Source organism: Trichechus manatus, unplaced genomic scaffold (assembly GCF_000243295.1).
Source record: "Trichechus manatus latirostris isolate Lorelei unplaced genomic scaffold, TriManLat1.0 scaffold00052, whole genome shotgun sequence".
Lineage (NCBI taxonomy): Eukaryota > Metazoa > Chordata > Mammalia > Sirenia > Trichechidae > Trichechus > Trichechus manatus.
In genome coordinates this window covers 14,214,792-14,235,900 of record NW_004443988.1, presented here as the reverse complement: position 1 = coordinate 14,235,900, position 21,109 = coordinate 14,214,792, and the positions used below count along the sequence as shown (strand labels likewise).

The following is a 21,109-nucleotide window of genomic DNA, read 5'->3' as shown; positions in this document are numbered from 1 at the left end:
TGTGGAGGGACGGTGTGGTGCTTCTGCCTAGACCGCCATCTTGCCGGAGTCTCCCTATTGCCTACATTTTTAAGTCCCTCTTTTTTGTTTTAATGTTGTCATCTTTTACATATCGACATCCGTTTTCCTATTTTCAGTGTTTTAGCTTTGATTTACTTTTGCGACTTCCCTATCTGGGTTGCTATCTGGTTCCTCTGTGTTCTAGTCTTGAGTTGTTACCTGTTACTGATTTTCTAACCGGAGAACTCCCTTTAGTATTTCATGTAATTTTGGTTTGGTTTTTGCAAATTTCCTTAACTTCAGTTTATCTGGAAATGCCCTAATTTTGCCATCATATTTGAGAGACAGTTTTGCTGGATATATAATTCTTAGTTGGCAATTTTTTTCCTTCAAGGCTTCATATATGTCATCCCATTGCCTTCTTGCCTGCATGGTTTCTGCTGAGTAGTCCGAGCTTATTCTTATTGACTCTCCTTTGCTGATGACTTTTTGTTTATCCCTAACCGCTCTTAAAATTCTCTCTTTATCTTTGGTTTTGGCAAGTTTGGGTATAATATGTCTTGGTGACTTTCTTTTGGGATCCACCTTATGTGGGGTTCAATGAGTGTCTTGTATTGATATCGTCTCATCTTTCACGATATCAGGGAAGTTTTCTGCCAACAAATCTTCTACAATTACTCTGTTTTTGCTGTTTTCCCCCCTTTCTGGTACTCTAGTCACTTGTACGTTATTCCTCTTGATAGAGTTCCACATAATTCTCAGGGTTTCTTCATTTTTTTAAATCCTTTTATCTGATTTTTCCTCAAGTAAGTTGGTGTCAAATGCTTTATCTTCAGTCTCAAGAGTTCTGACTTCCATTGCCTCAATTATGCTCCTATGACTTTCCATTGAGTTGTCTAATTCTGAAATTTTATTGTTAATCTTCTGGATTTCTGATTGCTGTCTCTCTGTGGATTCTTGCAGTCTGTTAGATTTGTAATTATGCTCTTCTCTAATCTTTTTAATTTCCTCTATTGCATGTTCTGTGTTTTGCTTAATTTCCTTCCCAGTTTCTTGAAGAGGTCTGTATATTAATCTTTTGTATTCTGCCTTTGGTAATTCCAAGAAATTTTCCTCCTCTGGAAAATTTCTAGATTCTTTGTTTTGTGAGCTTGCTGAAGCCATCATGGATTGCCTCTTTGTGTGATTTGATATTGACTGTTGTCTCTGAGCCATGAATAAGTTATTATATTTATTTATTTTATGTTTTCTTACTGTGTCCTAGCTTCTTATTTTGTTTTGATATGCCCAAATAGGCTGCTTGTATGAGCTAGTTTGATTATTGGCAGCTTTGAAGCTCTAATATCCTGTCACCAGGTGGTTAGATCTATTACTAGGTATGTGAGCTCAGGAGTCTGCCCACTCCTCCGGTATAGATTTAGCTTAGGTGCCCAGGTAGATAGACACCAAGTGTGTGGTGTAGGCTCTCACTTACAGTCCTAGACAGGCATCTGGCTGCAGCAGCAGGGCACATTCTGAGCAAGGCAGGGGGCTGACAGCCACCCCCGAGTGTCCAGGAGGAAGGTGTGTCCCTGTTCCCTAGAGCACGTAGGTGTGTGTGTTTTGTAGCTGGACTATCAGCACCCAGTGCTGTTGGCCGTAAGGACTGGGGGGCACCTCTTATTCATGGGCCCCTCTCACCAGTGGCTAGGTGGGGTGGTTGGAACCACCATTCCTCAGGCCCCGGATGTGGTAGGTGAAGACCCTGCTTTATGGGCAGAGCAGTATCAAATGTCACGAACCTGCCACTTCACAGCTGAAACAGTTGAAGTTACAGTTCCGGTATATACCCTGTTGTACTGTGGTAATGAGGGCCTGTGCTGTTGAGATGGGCCCGCACAAGTCTATGCAGGGTGAAAGACACTCAAAGTCCGTGGATCTGTTATTCCTGTGCCTAGGCAAAGGAGCTGTGGCTACCCTGGGTTCCTGGCTTAGGGGAGCTGGCAGTTTATTTTTTCCTGTTTGTTAATTTGTTCATGCTCCAAGGCAGGGAGAATGGCACCGGGCGTGTGATGCATCCTACTTCTGGTCCAGGGGACTCAGCAGTTGCTGAAGCTGGTCCGGGACCCAGTTTGAGCAGGGAGCAGGGAGGTAAATGGGAGAAAAGTTTTTCCCTAAGGGGGGTGTTTTTGATCCGTGCGGTAAGCCTTTCGCAAGTACTTATCTTTCGCCGATGAAGCACTGTTTCTCACTGGTTCTGGGTTTCTGTGTAAAGTCTGTGGTGCTGGGTCTCTCCTGGTGCGGAAAACATGCCTCCCAAGCTTGGCTGCTTGCCTGCCTCACCGTTCACCAATGAGCTGCTCAGACCTGAAGTGCTCAGGCTCTCGCTGGGTCAGATCTGGCAACTCCTTGCTGCTTCCGAACTGTCTCTCCCTCCCCCCTGCCGCTCAGTCCGGTTCCTCAACTCTGCCTTTCATGTTCAGGGCTCTGAGATTGCCATATATAATCGAATCATGTGTTTTTTCGGGTCTTTGGTGTAAGAGGGTCTATAGGAAGCATCTGACTACTCTGCCATCTTGGCCCCTCCTCCTATTCAAATGTTTTAAGGTGTCTTTTGATGTAGAAAAGTTTTTAATGTTGACATTAATTTATTTATCAGTATTTTTCCTTTGTGGTTTGTATTTTTAGTATCTTGTTTAAGAAATCCTTTACTATCCCGAGGTTGTAAAGATATTGTTCTAAAAGTATTGAAGTTTACTTTTTCAAAATTGTCTTTAATCAATCTGTACTTGATTTTGGAGTGTTATATAAAGTAGGGATCTAATGTCATCCTTCTTCATATGGATAACTAATTGTGCCAGCAACATTTATTGAATATGTTATTGTACTTCTGGCATAGATTAAGTTCTACCATATGTATGGATCTGTTTCTGGATTTTATGGCTGTTCAGATGTTATATTTGTCTATCTTATGTCAATATCACACCAGTTTAGTTCTCCTGGCCTTATTGTATGTCTTAATGGCTATGAGGGTAAGTCCCCCTTCCTCCTTCTCCTGGAATGTCTGGGCTCTTGGTAGCCCTTTATCTTCCATATGAATTCTAGGATAAGCCTGTCATGTCCTTTGGAGAAACCTATAGGAATTTTGGTTGGAATTTCAATGAGGTTATAAATTAGTTTGAGAAGGAAATTATATTTTCATAATTTTGCATCTTCCCGTTCATAAATGTGGTATATCTCTGCTTTTATTTATAAATTCTTTTATGCCCATCAGTAGTTTTATAATTTTTCATACAAAGCATGCTTCTCTTATATTAAATTTCTCAGTATTTTTGTTGGTATCTGGAATGTCATCTTTTTCACAATTATATTTTTTGATTGATTGATGCAATTAATATTTGCATATTGATCTTGTGTCTGGTAACTTCAATGAACTCTTAATAGTTTGTATAGTTCTAATGTAGACATTAGTATTGTCTATTGTCTGGCACAATCAGTTAAACGCTGACTACTAGCCGCAAAAAGGTTAGCAGTTTGAACCCACCCAAAGTGCCTTGGAAGAAAGGTCTAACAATCTGCTTCCCAAAGATCACAGTCTTGAAAACCCTATGGAGTGTAATTCTATTCTGCATACATGGGGTCGCCATGAGTGGAAATTGACTAGATGACAATGGGTTTATTGTCTATCACAGCAGGTTGTTTATTTTTTTCAGTCTTCATTTCTCTCTCTTCCTCTTTTTCTTATTGCATTGGCTAGGCCCTCCAGAACTATGTTAAATAAAGGCAGTAATAGAAGGCTTCCTTTTCTTATTCTTGACCTTAAAGGAAATTCTTCTAATATCTCATCATTAATTGTGAGATTTGCTCTATGTTGTAGGTAGATATAAGGCTTCCTTTTCTTATTCTTGACCTCAGAGGAAATTCTTCTAATATCTTACCATTTATTGTGAAATTTGCTGTATGTTGTAGGTAGATACACATTAAAAACACTTTTGAAGTTCTGGTTCAAGAAGGAAGGAAACAAATAAATAAGCAAAAAAATCAATCTGAGCTGCAAATTGTGCATGTTAACTTTTATTCTTTGAATCAGGGAGAAATAGATGTAAAATGTACAGGAAGCCTAGATTTCTGGAAACAGCCCAAGTACCTAGGGAAAAACAACTCACAAAGGATATTAAGTATCAAATATAAAATAAGTATTAATTCAAGCTGATTCATTTCTGGGATCTGGAGAAACTCTAGTGAAGATCACAAAAAGGAAAAAATTCTGAGAATTGCATGGGATTTATTTCAGAGGATTGTATAATTGTTTTGGAGGTGTTATATGGCCCAGGATTTCTAACGGCTGGATAAATTGAATATAATAGGGATAGCTTGAGAATTAGCCCTAATAATAGGGAAGTGCAATCAGTGGCTCTCAAGTCTATACATTTTTGGTGGCCACTTTTTTTCTGCACTTTTACAGAAGCCATGGTCATTTTGTAAAGTAATTACACGATCATCACCTCGCCTCTTTCCTACTTCTGGGCGCAGCTTCTGCTCCCCACTCTAGGTAGCTAATGTTCTGTCTTTTGGGAATCTTTGACTTTTCAAAGCTATTTTTCTGATTCTTCATTTAGGCTTGTCTTTCCCCTTTAATTCCACACTTCCCAAACTGTAGAAATTCTGAGAGAAAAAGGAGTTTCATGATCAAATGAGTTTGGGAAACACAGTATCAAGCAAAATTGTATAGCTTACTTTACTGCAGGACTTCTAGAACCTTCAGCATTCTAATGTGCATTGTGAATCTCCGAAGGGGTAATATTGTATGTAGTATTTTCCCGATTTGTTGATTATGGAACACTTTCTAATGAACACCTAATAACATCTTATGTAATTAAATTCTTTAATCTTCAAGTAAAAACTTCCAGTTCTTCACTAACCTTTCCTTAGTGGGAAACACATTATATACTTTCTCACTACTAGCTTACAAACTCTTGAGGGCAGATTCTTTCATTGTGGTGTCCCTATTACCCATCACTGTATGTAGCATGTAGTAGGATATCAACAATATGTATGGGACTTGGATTGAATATGGTTCATTCTTTATCAAGGTGTATGAATAACTGATCGCCTTAACCTGCTGGGAAAAACACTCTTTTAAGAGAACACTCCTAAAGAATCTAGAATCTCTGCTTTCTTGACCTGATTACATCTGTATATAGATTGCATCTATATCTTTGGGGTTATCTCTCTTGGGTCTTGGAATGGAACACTGGATATCATCCAAGAGTTCTTACACAGCTAACTCTTATTAAACAATCTAATTTAGCCTTCAGCATCTTTTTACTACTACTCACTACTACTTTTGATCAAGTATGTTCTTTAGTCAAGGCACTGAGCTAGGCACTGCTGGAGCTAAAAAGATGAGTAAGACCTAGTTATACCTTCCAGGAGCATGCATCTGGCAGAAGGGATAAGACAAGTACATGAATAACTCAAACACAAAGCACAGTAAGTTAAATGCTAAACAAGAGATTAAAACTACCCTTGGGGTTCAAAGGAGAAACAATAATTGGGCAGGTGGGGGAGGGGGACAGGTAGGTAATAATCAGGAAGGGTCTCATAAGGATGTATCATTTGAGATGGCCCTTAAAGATTTTAAAAGTGTAGACAAAGGGTATTAGAAGAGTGGCATTTCAGGTGGCAGGTATAGTATATGCAAGGCATATAGGGAGGAACGATGAGCAAGTTCAGGTGGCTCTGTTTGGAGCATATGGAGTGTAAAGGATGAGGAGCAGATACAAGCATGGCCAGAGCATGAATGATAAAAAGAAAAATAATAGCTTGGATGCCAGTGTGAGTTTATATTCATGCTGTTGTCCACAGGAAGCCATTGAAGGTTTTTTGAGTGGGAGGCTTATGGGGGGACCACTTGCTCCTCTCCCATCCTTTGTGTCTCCTGAGCTCTAATTCCTTTGCCTCTGTCCAGCACAGCAACGCGTCCAACTTCAGCCATAGAATCAAACTTCCACTCTCCCGACCTACGTTTGGGTCCCTCTTCTTGAAGAGCTGTCCAAATTACAAACAGAAACCGGGCACTAGATTCTAGTAAATGCACACCCACTCCCTGTAGAGTACTGTCTGAAGCCAGAATGTTGAGGAGAGGGCGCTCAGGAGGAGAGGGGCGCTCCGGAGGAAAGGGCATTCGGGAGGAGAAGGCGTTCCAATGAAAAGTATAGGTAAGGTGTCATTGGCGGATTTAACGGTAATAGCTTGGAGAGTTATGATTTCAGGGTGTCAAAGAGGGGACTGATAAGAAAAAAAGATGGGTGCAGATACTAAATTCAAAGTCGTTAGCTGGGGGAGTGGATTGATAGTTAGGCTTTCAGGGCAGCCCAGGACTAAAATTGGCACTGGTGCACCAAGAAGAGTCAAACCAAAGCAGCTAGTTTGTTTGAGGCAACCCATCAGGCCTTAGAAGCACTGTCACTCCTGCTGTAATGTTGAAAGGACTTGGCCCAGGCTGCTGAGATGGGCTGGAAGAAGCTGTATGTGCTTCGTGATCATAGTGGTTTCTGTGACGTGGACTTTGAGGTCATCAGGGTAACTGGGTTGGGGGAGGGAAGTAGCCTTGGCATTGGGGGAGCTTGAAGGTCTGAGCTAGTAGGCTCCTGCTGGGGAATCAATAAAGAAGGCAGAGCAAAGCCCTGCTTTTTAGCTGCGGTCAGGCCAGGGCTGTGTGGCCAAGCGGCCGGTCGGCATGGCGCAGGGTTCCACAGGAGGCCTAGAAGGCCGAAGGATGGGTGACTCTTAGCGGCCGCCGGCCTTAGAGAGCTCCCGCTTTCTCGCACTGGCGGGCCGGGAGGCTGCGGCGGCGGCGGAGGACGGCCCGGGAGCTGCAGGAACTCCTTTCGCTCTTTCCCCTGCAGGTGCGCTTCTGCCGCGGGCGTCCGGGGAAGGCAGGGCGCAGCGGAGGGAGACGCCCACCATGCCGGGCCGCCAGCTCCCCGCCGCGGCCTCCGCCCGCTGCCCCCGCGGAACCGCGGTCCGCAGCCGCTATGAGGAGGAGGAGGAAAAAGAGGCGGAGGCGGCGGCGGCCCCGGCGGCAGTGGCAGTAGCTGCGGAGCATGCGCCACCCCCTTGGCGAGCTTCCCGACCCACGGCCTCGGCAGGACCCATGGCGGATTCCTCGCCCGCGCTGTCCCTGCGTGAAGGCGTCCCCCGCGCGTCCCAGCCTCGGGCTCCGTCGCCGCCGCCGCGCTCGCGCTCCCGCTCCGAGGCCGAGGAGGCCGAGCTGTCGCTGAGACTGGCCCGTACCAAGACCCGCTCGTACGGCAGCACAGCCAGCGTGCGGGCGCCGCTGGGCACCGGCGTCCTCGAGCGCCACGTGGAGCACCGGGTCTGCGGCGGCGACACGCTGCAGGGCATCGCGCTCAAGTACGGAGTCACGGTGAGCAGGCCGCGCCGCCGCGGCCCGGGTGATAGCCGCGCGGGGCGGGAACGGCTTGGAGGGGCAGGGAGTGGGCTCAGGAGGAGTGCTGGGGGGTCCAGCAGGCAGCCATCCGTCGCCTGGCCCCAGGTGCTCGCTCCCCGCTCGCTGCTGGTAACAGCAATGGTCGCCAAGGCAGGTCCTGCAGCCAGAGGTGGGGGGGCCGCCAAGGCCCAGGCTCCCTCCCCAGGTAGGTGCATCGAGTTCCTGGGTGCTCTGCCCAGACTCAGACCAGATCTGTCGCGTGATGAAGGCAAAGAGGACCAGGGCTTTGGCATCCCTGGGAGCCACATTTACGCTATTTTCAGTCCGATCACACTAGTATGTATTTGCTCACGCCGAACTGAGGTGTGGACTGGGCAGAGAATTTTGTTCTCTGTGTAAACAAGTCCTGCAGTGAGTCAGGAATGGTACAGTTGTTCAGACTGGATGGTTCTGGTTCTGTCGATTATACTTCTTCATTTAGAAGTGAAAATTATACCCCTGGGCTCACTGACTGTGAATGTGACACCAGTGGCTAAGCCACAGCCAAGAACTATGGTCTAGGTGAGCTGAAGGGCTGTGTTTATTATAAATTTAGAAGCGCATGGGTCTTGGGCATATTGTATTACACCTCTGGAAAGAACATGGAAACCCGGGGGAACAAATTGTTTCATTAAAATTACTTATAATTAACTCTGAGTTATGTTACGGCCTTTTTACATGTGAGTTCTGTATCAATTTTCAGTGTTCTTTCCTGAAGCATCTTAGATAGCAACGGGAAGAAAGGTAATCTTATCTGTATCTTTCTCTTAAAGTGAAACTCTTTCTAGCCCTTCAGATTGAATGACAGAGACTGAGCAACCTATTTTGCACTTTTGAGTGGGTATATGCTTACCTATACGGCTCTTCTATCATTTAAACTTTTTGAGAGCAGGGATCTTACTGTGCAAGCTAGACTGACATTATCATGCGGTAGGTAGCCCCATACAGGGCTGTTGGCAGCTGTCTACATGTGAACTCAACCAAACCAGAGCTATTGCCATCCAGTGTATTTCGACTCATAGCGACACCATAGGACAGAGTAGAACTGCCCTATAGGGTTTCCAAAGCTATAAATCTTTTCTTTTTTTCTCACTGTAATGAATATTCTTTTTTTTTTCTTGCTGTGCTTTCAGTGAAACTTTACAATTCAAGTTAGTCTCTCATCAAAAATTTATACATTGTTGTGTGACCCTAGTTGCTCTCCCTATACTGTGACAGCACACTCTTCCTTTCTACCCCTGACTTCCCATGTCCATTCGACCAGCTCCTGACCCTCTCTGCCTTCTCATCTCGCCTCTGGACAGGAGCTGCCCATTAGACTCATGTATCTGCTTGAGCTAAGAAGAACTCTCTTCATGAGTATCATTTTATGTCCCATAGTCCAGTCTAATCTTTGTCTGAAGAGTTGGCCTTGGGAATGGTTTTAGTTTTGGGCTAACTGAGAGTCCGGGGTCCGTGTCTTCTGGGGTCCCTCTAGTCTCAATCAAACCATTAAGTCTGGTCTTTTTACTAGAATTTGAGTTCTGCACCCCACTTTTCTCCTGCTCTGTCAGGGACTCTCTGTTGTGTTCCCTGTCAGGGCTGTCATTGGTGGTAGCCGGGCACCATGTAGTTCTTCTGGTCTCAGGCTGATGAAGTCTCTGGTTTATGTGGCCCTTTCTGTCTCTTGGGCTAATACTTTTCTTGTGTCTATGGTGTTCTTCATTCTCAAGGCTATAAATCTTTATGGAAGCAGACTGCCAAATCTTTCTCCCGGGAGCAGCTGGTGAGTTCGAACCACTGACCTTTTGGTTAGCAGCTGAGCGCTTCACCACTGCTGCAACCAGGGCTCCTCCTGAATGTGAACACAGACCTACAATTCTCCATGTGCATTAGTGGGGCCTGGTTTGGGTCAAATCAGAGGAAAGCAGAGTTGGGAAACATCAGTAGCCACCTTCTGCTGAATGCCTGCCGTGTGCCAGGCATTTCATTTATCCTGCTATATTTTGATTTCGGGATCCTGGTGGTGCAGTGGGTAAGCGTTTGACCGCTAATCAAAAGGTCAGCAGTTTGAATCCACCAGCTGATCCTTGGAAACCCTATGGGGGCAGTTCTACCGTGTCCTATAGGGTCACTATGAGTTGGAATCGACTCCATGGCAACGGGTTTGTTTTTATTTTGGTTTGTTTTTATCGTATTTAATTTGATTTTCATAGTAAGCCAAGGATAGGTGTAATTAATCTCCTTTTTACAGGTGAGAAGATGCGTGAGAGGTAAGGATGTTTTACAAGCGTGATTATTCATTGGGAGTAGCTCGAATCAGCATAGTGATAAAGCATTTGCTTTTCTTTAGATATTACTTCTGATTTCCACCCTTGCTTTTATCCTAGTCTTATCGAGAGCTTTCTCAGCATCCTGGTTACTGAAGAAGGAAGGTCAATTCTCTCTGGTTTCTCTGAGTCCTACCTACTAGGCCAGGGTAACTATACCTAGCAACCCATGACATCTGGAGGAAGGTTATTTTGTTGGTTGCCACCCACAGCAATTTCTCCATGACCTACAGCCCTCTGTGGTCTCACTGGAGTTCCTTGTAGCTCCTAAATATCTGCGTGCTGAAGTTCTCTACTTTTGATCAGATGCTTTCTAATCCCTGTTTACTATAGATGCTATTTCTTATAATCTTCTTATAGCCTTTTTTAAAAAATTAAAGTGTGAATTAGATTTTTCATTACTTTTGTAAAGACTGTTGACTTTAAGATGTTACACTTAGGTATAATGTTTTGAGAACCATGATTTGTAGTCATAAATTACAGAGTTCCTCAGCCTCAGCACTATTGACATTATGGACCTGATAATTCTTCGTGTGGGGACTGTCCTGCGCATTGTAGGATGTTTAGCAGCATCTTTGGTCTCTACGCACTAGATTCTGGTAGCATCCCCCATCCTTACCCCAAAGATGTGACAATCAGAATGTTTCCAGACATTGCCACATGTCCTCTGGAGGGCAGAATTATACCCAGTTGAGAACCATTGGTTGATTACAAACATATATCACACACTTTGGGTCCTGAACTATAGTTAATGAAATTTTTAGAGACTCCTTTACTGGTTATATAGAAGCAGTGAAAGTGACAATACTTAACAGTGAAGGGACAGTCTTGCTTTAATATTTGGATTTATTTATTATAAATTGAGATTTTACTTGGAGGCTAAAAAGTCAGAAAAGTTTTTCTCCCCCCTGAATGAACACAAAGAAGTTAGGCGAGTTAAATTTCTAATATTGAACTGCTAAAATAATCAACAACATATTTAAGGTTTTGTTTAACGGAGTGGGTGGTAAGATGTTGGGGGTTTGAGACCCGTGGTAGTGCACTTGGAAATTAAGAGTCAGTCCAGGTGGACAATTGACTTTAACATTCCATGAGTTATGGTGTGAGCAGAGCACAGCTCTGCAGTTTTGCTTATAGGAGCAGGAACTCTCAGGGAAGCCTGTCTGCTGATGGAGGCTCCCCAGCGACTCAGTTGGGAGTCCAGGCAGGATTTGACTCCCTCAGTGGCAGAGAGTGGGAAAAGCAAGTAGTTTTGTGGATACGAGGAGGTTTCCAGAACAGAGGAAGATGGGGACTTGGCTTCTGGGTTATAGGGGTACAGGATGGAAACTGGTTTTCCAAAGTGGTGCTCATGGCCTGGCAGCAGAATGCAGCCCAGGATATTGGAATAAATCGGTGTTCCTCAAACTTGTCTGGACAGTAAAGGAGTGTCCTGGGGCAGACTAAAACGAAAGGATCCTGGCTGACCTTGGACCTACTGGATCAGAATATCCAGAAAAGGACCTCAGGATCTCTTTTTAACAAGCCATGTCTCCTTGTTTGTTCCCAAAACACTGTCCTTCCTTGCGATCTTGGCACTTGCTGTTTTGTCTCTTTGGGACACACTTTCCCTGATAGCTATATGCAGGGCTGGCTTCATGGGTGTGTGACCTCCACAGCTGCACTGGGCTCCGTGCTCAGAAGGGCCTGTGCTTGGTTTAATGCTCTGCTGTTGCCATCCTGAAATTTTTAATCATTTGAGAGCAAGGGCCCACATTTTCACTTTTCATTGGGCCCTTCAAATTATGTAGCCAGTCTTGGCTGTGTGACGTGCCCCCTCACTGCCTTCACATCTTTGCTTAAACGTCTCCTCTGTGGGGACTTTCCTGACCACTCTGTTTGAAATTGAAACCCTCCTCCAGCCCGGCACGCCTCTCCCCTTCCCTGCCTTTTTTTCCAGCAGTATTTATCATTTATCCAACTTTTTCAGCTCCTATCTTTCTGGTGATATATTAGTGAATAAATAAAAATCCATGCTCTCATGGAGCTTATATTTTAGTCAGTGGAGACAGTAAATAAACAAAATATGTTATCTTTCAGATATTAATAAGCAAAGTAAAGAAAATAAATCAGGGAAAGGAGATAGGGCTGGTGGAGGTAGCTGTGATTTAAAATGGTGTGGCAAGAGAAGGCCTCACTGAGGAGAAAGTGAAGAAGGGAGCCATGCAGATATCTGGGTGGAGAACATTCCAGGCAAAAGGAACAGTGGGTGGTACAAAGGCCCTGAGGTGGGACATCTTCCAGGAACAGTGTGGCTGGAGCTTAGTGAACAAAGGGATGTAGTTGGCTTAGATCATGTAGGGTCTTGAAGGCCACTGTGAGGCCTTTGGCTTTTTCTGAGTGAGTTGGGAAGTGTTGGAGGGATTTGAACAAAAGCATGACACGATCTGACTTATGCATTAAAAGGATCGATGTGGCTTCTGTTTTAAGAATAGACCATAGGGAGGGCAAGTGCCGAGGCAGGGAGACCAGATAGGATGGAGGCTTTTGTAGTAATAGGGGTGAAAGAAGATAACAGCTTGGACCAAAGCAGTAGAGAAGGAGGCAGTGGGAAGAGGTGGGATTCTGGATGATTTGCTGATATGCTAGAAATTTTCTGCTTACTTGCTCACTGTTGAGTTTGAATACTTCTGCCCTGGAGACGGGCCCAGAGATCCAGGAGGCTGCTCTGTAGGAAGGAGGGGTGTGGAGATTTAAGAATCTAGCCAGGTCTGACTCCTAACAAGCCCCAGTTCTTCTTCCAGTGAAGTAAAAAATACCTTTGTGACCCTTTCCCACCATCCTTTTTTGGTTATGAGATAACATATTAAATCATTGATAAATGGCATTCATTATTTTATTTTATTTTTACTAACTTTTATTGAGCGTGGTTTGTTTAAGGCCCTGTGCTAAGTGCTGGGGCTACAAGATAATACTAACACATTGTCCTTTTTTTATTTGTGGTGAGTTCATCAGCTACTGATTTACACTAGCCTGTAAGCTATTTGAGAAGCAAGGGAACTTGTCTATTTCATCTTTGTATCTTCCGTGTGTAGCCATGGTGGGCCGTCCACATCTGTGTGGACTTAATCCACAGGAAAGCCTGGCTGGTATGAAATCACTAGGCCCTGGACTTGAGGAGGCCCTGAAAGTCAGCCAGGTAGGAGCTGAGTGAGGTAGTGCATCCTGTTTAAGAGTTGAATTAAAAATTTGGTTTGAGGCCAGCTCTCAACCTACGGAAGACTGCTGCCGTTTATGGTATGTGATATTTGTTTCCTCTCCTTCCACCAAAAGTGAGTCTTTACATAGAAGTAAGTATGAGTTTAGGTTTGAGCTTCTACCAGAGTAAGAGGACTTGAGGAAGTGGGTCTCGGAAAGTGAAACTGTTTATGCTGAGTTGAACTACAGTTCAAATCTCATATATAAACTTGCCTGGGCTGGAATTTCCTCAGCTGAGTTAATCTCCACTGAGACCTTAAGGCTCTTTCCTTAACCCTGTGTTCTAGATTTAGCCGTTGCTTTTGCGTTTATCATGGCCCTTCCCAGTTGGATTCAAGCCTCTGAAGGAAATTGACCAGCTTCAGGCAGCCACTGAGAGAGAACTTAGGAAACCCTGGAAGAACATCCAGAGAACAGTATGGAAACAGTGGGAAAGCGACAGTGAAGGGGACCTCTTATTTGCATAAACTTTTCTTAGTCCCTTGCTGCCCCCTGGCAACTCCCCACTCAGAGCTAGGGCCCCAGTGCCCTCAGTCACTTCCTGTCTGGTTTATTCCTAGGGTCTTCTCTTCCTCCTCCAGTTAGCTGCTAAGCCAAGTCCTTTTCTTAACATTTCCTCTAACAAAAGTTACCTTCCCGAGAAAAGAAGAAATGATCGTCATTTTAAGGGAACAGGGGATGTGAGTTAGAAATGTAAGTGTATATAAATCTTTGATGTTTATAACATTATCCTCTGCTGCTGGTGGAAATTATTCACCTTTGCTGATTAGAGGGAGGAGAACCTTATGAAGTGCCACCTATAGTGAGACAGCTGTTAAAGTCGCCTGTGGTAATTTGGGATTTTAACAGATTTCCAAGTATTCTTTTGTTTAAAACAGCTTTATTGAGGTATAATTTACATGTCACAACAAGTCCTTTAGTAAATGACTTTGGTGAATTTACAGAGTTGTGCAAACATCACCAGAATTTAACTTTAGAACTTTTCCATCACTCTAAAAAGATCTCTTTATGCCCATTGTAGTTAACTTCCTGTTCCCTTCTCCAGCCCCAGGCAATATGAATCTACTTTCTAATCTATAGATTTGCCTTTTCTGGAACATTTCATAGTAGTGGAATCTTATGTATTCTTGTGAGTCAAAGTGTAAGGAAGGTAAGAATCCTTTTCCCCATTAGCACGTGGCAATGGAGGGGATTGATTGCCACCAACACCTAGAACTTAACAGTGGGTTGATCCAGCACTTACCAGAAAATGATTTGGGGAGAATCACTTTATATTTAGTAAAATAATAACTGTGCATGTATATAAAAATATTCTGTAAACTATACCACTGGTTGCTGCTGTTTTTGGAAGGGAGAGTCCCTCGGTGTTGAAAACAGTTAACCTGCTTGGCTGCTAATCAAAATGTTGAAGGTTCAAGTCTACCCAGAGGCACCTGAGTAGAAAGGCCCGGTGATCTACTTCAGAAAAATCAGCCATTGAAAACCCTGTGAATCACAGTTCTAACCTGACTCAGATGAAGTCGCCATGAGTTAGAATCGACTCGACAGAAACTGATGGTGGAGGTGTCTTTTTTGTTGTTTCCATCTTTTTGCTATCGTGAATAATGCTGCAGTGAACATGGGTGTGCATATGTCTATTCATGTGACGGCTCTTATTTTTCTAGGATGTATTCCTAGGAGTGGGATTGCTGGATCATATGCTATTTCTTTTTTTTTAGTCATGTAAATTTTTTTTATTGTGCTTCAGATGAAAGTTTACAGAGCAAATTAGTTCTCATTAAACAATTAATACACATATTGTTTTTGTGACATTGGTTGCCAACCCTGTGACGTATCACACTCTCCTTCTCAACCTTGGGCTCCCCATTTCCATTCGTCCAGCTTTCCTCCCCGCTCCTGCGTTCTCGTTCTTGCCCCTGGACTGGTGTGCCCATTTAGTCTCATACACATAGCTGAGCTATGTGTACTATTGTTTGTTGTATGGGCCTGTCTAATCTTTGGCTGAAGGGTGAACCTCAGGAGTGACTTCAGTACTAAGTTAAAGGGTGTCTGTGGGCCATACTCTCGGGGTTTCTTCGGTCTCAGTCAGACCAGTAAGTCTGGTCTTTTTTTGAATTTTGGCCTATGGTTTTCTCCCGCTCTGTCAGAGAACCTCTATTGTGATCCCTGTCAGAGCTGTTGGTGGCGGTAGCCAGGCACCATCTAGTTGTGCTGGACTAGATCCTATGGTTTTTCTATCTCTAGCTATTTAAAGAGGCGCCATATCATTTTCCATAGTGGTTGTACCATTTTACATTCCCACCAGCAGTACATAAGACTTCTCATCTCCCTACAACCTCTCTAAACCTCTCTAACATTTGTTATTTTCTGTGTTTTTGGTTTGTGCCAGTAATGTCAAGGTGAGATGGTATCTCATTGTGGTTTTGATATGCATTTCTCCATTTAATTGGATTATTTGTCATGTTGTTATTGAGGTTAAGTATTCTATAGATTTTAGAGATTAGACCCTTGTCTGAGGTGTTGTAGTCAACATTTTTTTCCCAGTCTGTAGGTTCCCTTTTTACTCTTTTGGTGAAGTCTTTCGATGAACATAAGTATTTGATTTTTAGGAGATTCCAGTTATCTAGTTTATCATCTGGTGTTTGTACATTGTTAGTTATGGTTTGTATTGTATTTATGCCATGTATTAGGGCTTCTAGTATTGTCCCTATTTTTTATTCCATGATCTCTGTCATTTTAGGTTTTATATTTAGATCTTAGATCCATTTTGAGTTAGTTTTTGTGTATGGTGTGAGGTATGGGTTCTATTTCATTGTTTTTCAGATGGACACCCAGTTTTGCCAGCACCATTTGTTAAAAAGACTGTCTTTTCCCCATTTAATGGACTTTGGTTTTTTGTCAAAGATTAGCTGACCATAAGTGCATGGATTTACGTCTGGGTTCTCAATTCTGTTCTATTGGACAATGTGTCTGTTATTGTACCAGTACTAGGCTGTTTTGACTACCATAGCTGTATAGTAGGTTCTGGGATCAGGTAGTGTGAGGCCTCCTACTTTGTTCTTTTCCCTCAGTAATGCTTTGCTTATCTGGGGCCTCTTTTCTTTCCATATAAAGTTGGTGATTCATGTTTCCATCTCATTAAAGAATGCTGTTGGTATTTGGATTAGGATTGCATTATATATGTAGATAGCTTTGGGTAGAATTGACATTTTCACAATGTTGAGCCTTCTATCCATGAGCATGGTATGTTTTTCCATTTATGTAGGTCTCTTTTGGTTTCTTGCAATAGTGTTTTGTAGTTTTCTTTGTATAGGTCTTTTACATCCCTGGTTAGATTTATTCCTAAGTAGTCTATCTTTTTAGGGGCTATTATAAATGGCACTGTTTTCCCGATTGCCTTTTCAAAGTTCTCATTGTTGGTGTATAGGAATCCAACTGATTTTTGTACATTGATCTTTTATGCTGCTACTTTGCTGAAATCTTTCTATTAATTCCAGTAGTTTTATTGTGGAATCTTTGGGGTTCTCTATGTATAGGATCATATCATTTGTGAATAGGGATAGTTCTACTTCTTCCCTTCCAATTTGATGTGCATTATTTCTTTTTATTGCCTTATTGCTCTAGCTAGGACTTCCAGCACAGTGTTAAATAGGAGTAGTGATAAAGGACATCTTTGTCTTATTCCTGTTCGCAGGGGGAATGCTTTCAGTCTCTCTCCATTGAGAATAATGTTGGCTGTTGGTTTTGTATAGCTACCCTTTATTATGTTGAGAAATTTCTCTTCTATTCCTATTTTATTGAGAGTTTTTATCAGGAATGAGTGTTGGACTTTATCAAATGCTTTTTCTGCATTGATTGAGATGATCATGTGATTCTTTTCTTTTGTTCTATTTATATGGTATGCAACTGTCAGTTTGTTATACTGTGGGGGCTTGCATGTTGCTGAGATGCTGGAAGCTATGCCACCGGTATTCAAATACCAGCAGGGTTGCCCGTGGTAGACAGGTTTCACCTGAGCTTCCAGACTAAGACAAACTAGGCAGAAGGACCTGGTGGTCTACTTCTGAAAAGAATTAGCCAGTGAAAACCTTATGAACAGCAGAACATTGGCTGATATAGTGCTGGTAGTTGAGCCCCTCCGGTTGGAAGGCACCCAAAAGATGACTGGGGAAGAGCTGCCTCCTCAAAGTAGAGTCTGCCTTAATGACATGAATGGAGTCAAGCTTTCGGGGCTTTTTGCTAATGTGGCACAACTCAAAGTGAGAAGAAACAACTGCAAACATCCATTAATAATTGGAACGTGGAATGTGCAAAGTATGAATCTAGGAAAATTGGAAATCATCAAAAATGAAATAGAATGCATAAACATCGATATCCTAGGCATTAGTGAACTGAAATGGACTGGTATTGGCCATTTTGAATCGGACAATCATATGGTCTACTATGCCGGGAATGGCAACTTGAAGAGGAATGGCGTTGCATTCATCATCAAAAAGAACATTTTAAGATCTATCCTGAAGTACAACGCTGTCAGTGATGGGATAATATCAATATGCCTACAAGGAAAATAAGTTAATATGACTATTATTCAAATTTACGCACCAATCACTAAAGCCAAAGATGAGGATATGGAAGATTTTTATGAACTTCTGCAGTCTGAAATTGATCGAACATGCAATCAGGATGCACTGATAATTACTGCTAATTGAAATGCAGAAGTTGGAAACAAAGAAGAAGGATTGGTAGTTGGAAAATATGGCCTTAGTGATAGAAATGATGCCAGAGATTGCTTGATAGAATTTTGCAAGACCAACGACTTCATTGCAAATACCTTTTTTCAACAACATAAACGGTAACTATATACATGGACCTCGCTGGATGGAATACGCAGGAATCAAATTGACTACATCTGTGGAAAGAGATAGTGGAAAAGCTCAATATCATTAGTTAGAACAAGTTCAGGGGCTGACTGTGGAGCAGACCATCAATTATTATATGCAAGTTCAAGTTAAGGCTGAAGAAAATTAGAACAAGTCCATGAGAACCAAAGTATGACCTTGGGTATATCCCACCTGAATTTAGAGACCATCTCAATAATGGATTTGATCCGTTGCACACTAATGACTGAAGACCAGACGAGTTGTAGAATGACATTGAGGACATCATACATGAAGAAAGCAAGAGGTCATTAAAAAGACAGGAAAGAAAGAAAAGACCAAAATGGATGTCAGAAGAGCTCTGAAGCTTGGTCTGAGAATGTCGAGTAGCTAAAGTGAATGGAAGAAATGATGAAATAAAAGAGCTGAATAGAAGATTTCAAAGGGCGGCTTGAGAAGACAAAGTAAAGTATTGTAATGACATGTGCAAAGACCTGGAGTTAGAAAACCAAAAGGGAAGAACACACTTGGCATTTCTCAAGCTGAAAGAACTGAAGACAAAATTCAAGCCTCAAGTTGCAGTACTGAAGGATTCTACAGGGAAAATAGTAAACGATGCAGGAAGCATCAAAAGAAGATGGAAGGAATACGCTGAATCACTATACCAAAAAGAATTGGTCCATGTTCAACCATTTCAGCAGGTAGCGTATGATCAAGAACTGATGGTACTGAAGGAAGAAGTCCAAGCTGCACTGAAGGCATTGGCAAAAAAAAAAAAAAAAAAAAAAAAAAAAAAGCTCCAGGAATTGATGGAATACCAACTGAGATGTTTCAACAAATGGATGCAGCACTGGAGGTGCTCACTTGTCTATGCGAAGAAATTTGGAAGACGGCTACTTGGCCAACTGACTGAAGAGATCTGTATTTGTGCTTATTCCAAAAAAAGGTGATCCAACTGAAATTATCAAACAATATCGTTAATATCACATGCTAGCAAAATCTTGCTGAAGATCATTCAAAAGCGGCTGCTGCAGTACATCCACAGAGAACTTCCAGAAATTCAAGCCAGATTCAGAAGAGGACATGGTACAAGGTATATCATTGCTAATGTCAGATAGATCCTGGCTGAAAGCAGAAAATACCAAAAGGATGTTTACCTGTGTTTTATTGAGTATGCAAAACTGTGTGGATCATAACAAATTATGGGTAACATTGTGAAGAATAGGAATTCCAGAACACTTAATTGTGCTCATGGGGAACCTGTACATAGATCAAGAGGCAGTTGTTCGAACAGAACAAGGGGATACTGTGTGGTTCAAACTCAGGAAAGGTGTGCATCAGGGTTGTATCTTGTCACCATACCTATTCAATTTGTATGCTGAGCAAATAATCCAAGAAGCTGGATTATATAAAGAAGAACGGAGCATCAAGATTGGAGGAAGACTCATTAACAGCTTGTGTTATGCAGATGACACAACCTTGCTTGCTGAAAGTGAAGAGGACTTGAAGCACTTACTGATGAAGATCAAACACCACAGATTTCAGTATGGATTACACTGCAAGATAAAGAAACAAAAATCCTCACAAGTCGACCAGTAAGCAACATCGTGATAAACGGAGAAAAGATTGAAGTTGTCAAGGATTTCATTTTACTTGGATCCACAATTAACAGCCATGGAAGCAGCAGTCAAGAAAACATATGACCCGTTGCATTGGGCAAATCTGCTGCAAAAGACCTCTTTAAAGTGTTAAAAAGTAAAGATGTCACCTTGAAGACAAAGGTTCGCCTGACCCATGTCATGGTGTTCTCAGTCGCCTCATATGCACGGGAAAGCTAGGCAATGAATAAGGAAGGCTGAAGAAGACTTGATGCCTTTGAATTATGGTGTTTGTGAAGAATATCGAATATACCATGGACTGCCAAAAGAATGAACAAATCTGTCTTGGAAGAAGTACAGCCAGAACGCTCCTTAGAAGCAAAGATGGCAAGACTTTGTCTCATGTGCTTTGGACGTGTTATCAGGAGAGACCAGTCCCTGGAGAAGAACATCATGCTTGGTAAAGTAGAGCATCAGCAAAAAAGAGGAAGACCCTCACTGAGATGGATTGACACAGTGGCTGCAACAATGGGCTCAAGCATAATGATTGTGAGGATGGCACAGGACCAGGCAGTGTTTCGTTCTGTTGTACATAGGGTTGCTGTGAGTCAGAACCGACTTGACACAACAGCAGCATTTATATGGTGGATTATGTTGATTGATTTTCTAATGTTGAACCATCCTTGCATACCTGGTATGAATCTCACTTGATAGTGAGGTATTTTTTTTTTTAATATGATGCTGAATTCTATTGGCTAGAATTTTGTTGAGAATTTTTGCATCTCTATTCATGAGAGACATTGGTCTGTAATTTTCTTTTTTGTGTGATGTCTTTTCCTGGCTTTGTTATCAGGGTTATGCTGGCTTCATAGACTGATTCAGGACTATTCCTTCATTTTCTATGCTCTGAAATAGTCTGAGTAGTACTGATGGGAGCTCTTCCCTAAATGTTTAGTAGAATTTTCCAGTGAAGCCGTCCAAGCCAGGGCTTTTTTTTGTTGAGAGTTTTTTTTACCTCTTCAATCTCTTCTTATGGTCCTGTTCAGATTTTCTATTACAATTTGTGTTACTTTAGGTAGCTAATGTGTTTCTAGAAATTTGTCCATTTCTTCTAGGTTCTCAAATTTGTGGAAGTAGAGTTTTTCATAGTATTCTGTTATGATCTTTTTTATTTCAGTTGGGTCTGTTTTGATGTCCTCTATCTCATTTCTTATGTGGGTTGTTTGCTTCCTCTCCTGTTTTTCTTTTGTCAGTTTGGCCAGTGGTTTGTCGATTTTGTGGATCTTTTCAAAGAACCAACTTTTGGTCTTGTTGATTCTCTATTGTTTTCTGTTATTTTATTTATTTTAGCTCTAATCTTTATTATTTCCTTTCCTTCTGGTGCCTGGGGCTTCTTTTGCTGTTCTCTTGCTATTTGAGGTGCAGGGCTAACATTTTTATTTTGGCCCATTCTTTTTTGATGTGTGTGTTTATTCCTGTAAATTGACCTCTGAGCACTACCTTTGCTGTGTCCCAAAAGTTTTGGTATGATGTGTTTTCGTTCTCATTTGATTCTAGGAATTTTTTAATTCTTTCTTTGATTTCTTGTATTACCCAGTTGTTTTTAAACAAGGT

General features: G+C 42.2%; 1 protein-coding gene across 3 annotated transcripts in view; it reads left to right on the top strand.

The window, feature by feature from the left end:
• Positions 1 to 7,126: 7,126 nt before the first annotated feature.
• The window catches only part of LYSMD2 (LysM domain containing 2), a 61,625-nt gene continuing 47,642 nt past the window's right edge, over positions 7,127 to 21,109 (top strand). Inside the window, exon 1 of one of the 3 annotated variants that reach the window (XM_004377666.2) lies at positions 7,127 to 7,411. In XM_004377666.2, the coding sequence (XP_004377723.1) occupies positions 7,139 to 7,411 (273 nt within the window). In that variant the 5' untranslated portion in view covers positions 7,127 to 7,138. Of the gene's footprint in view, positions 7,412 to 7,622; positions 7,641 to 9,565; positions 13,113 to 21,109 lie in introns of those variants that run through there. The other 2 variants (XM_023732480.1, XM_023732481.1) reach the window with 2 other exon arrangements.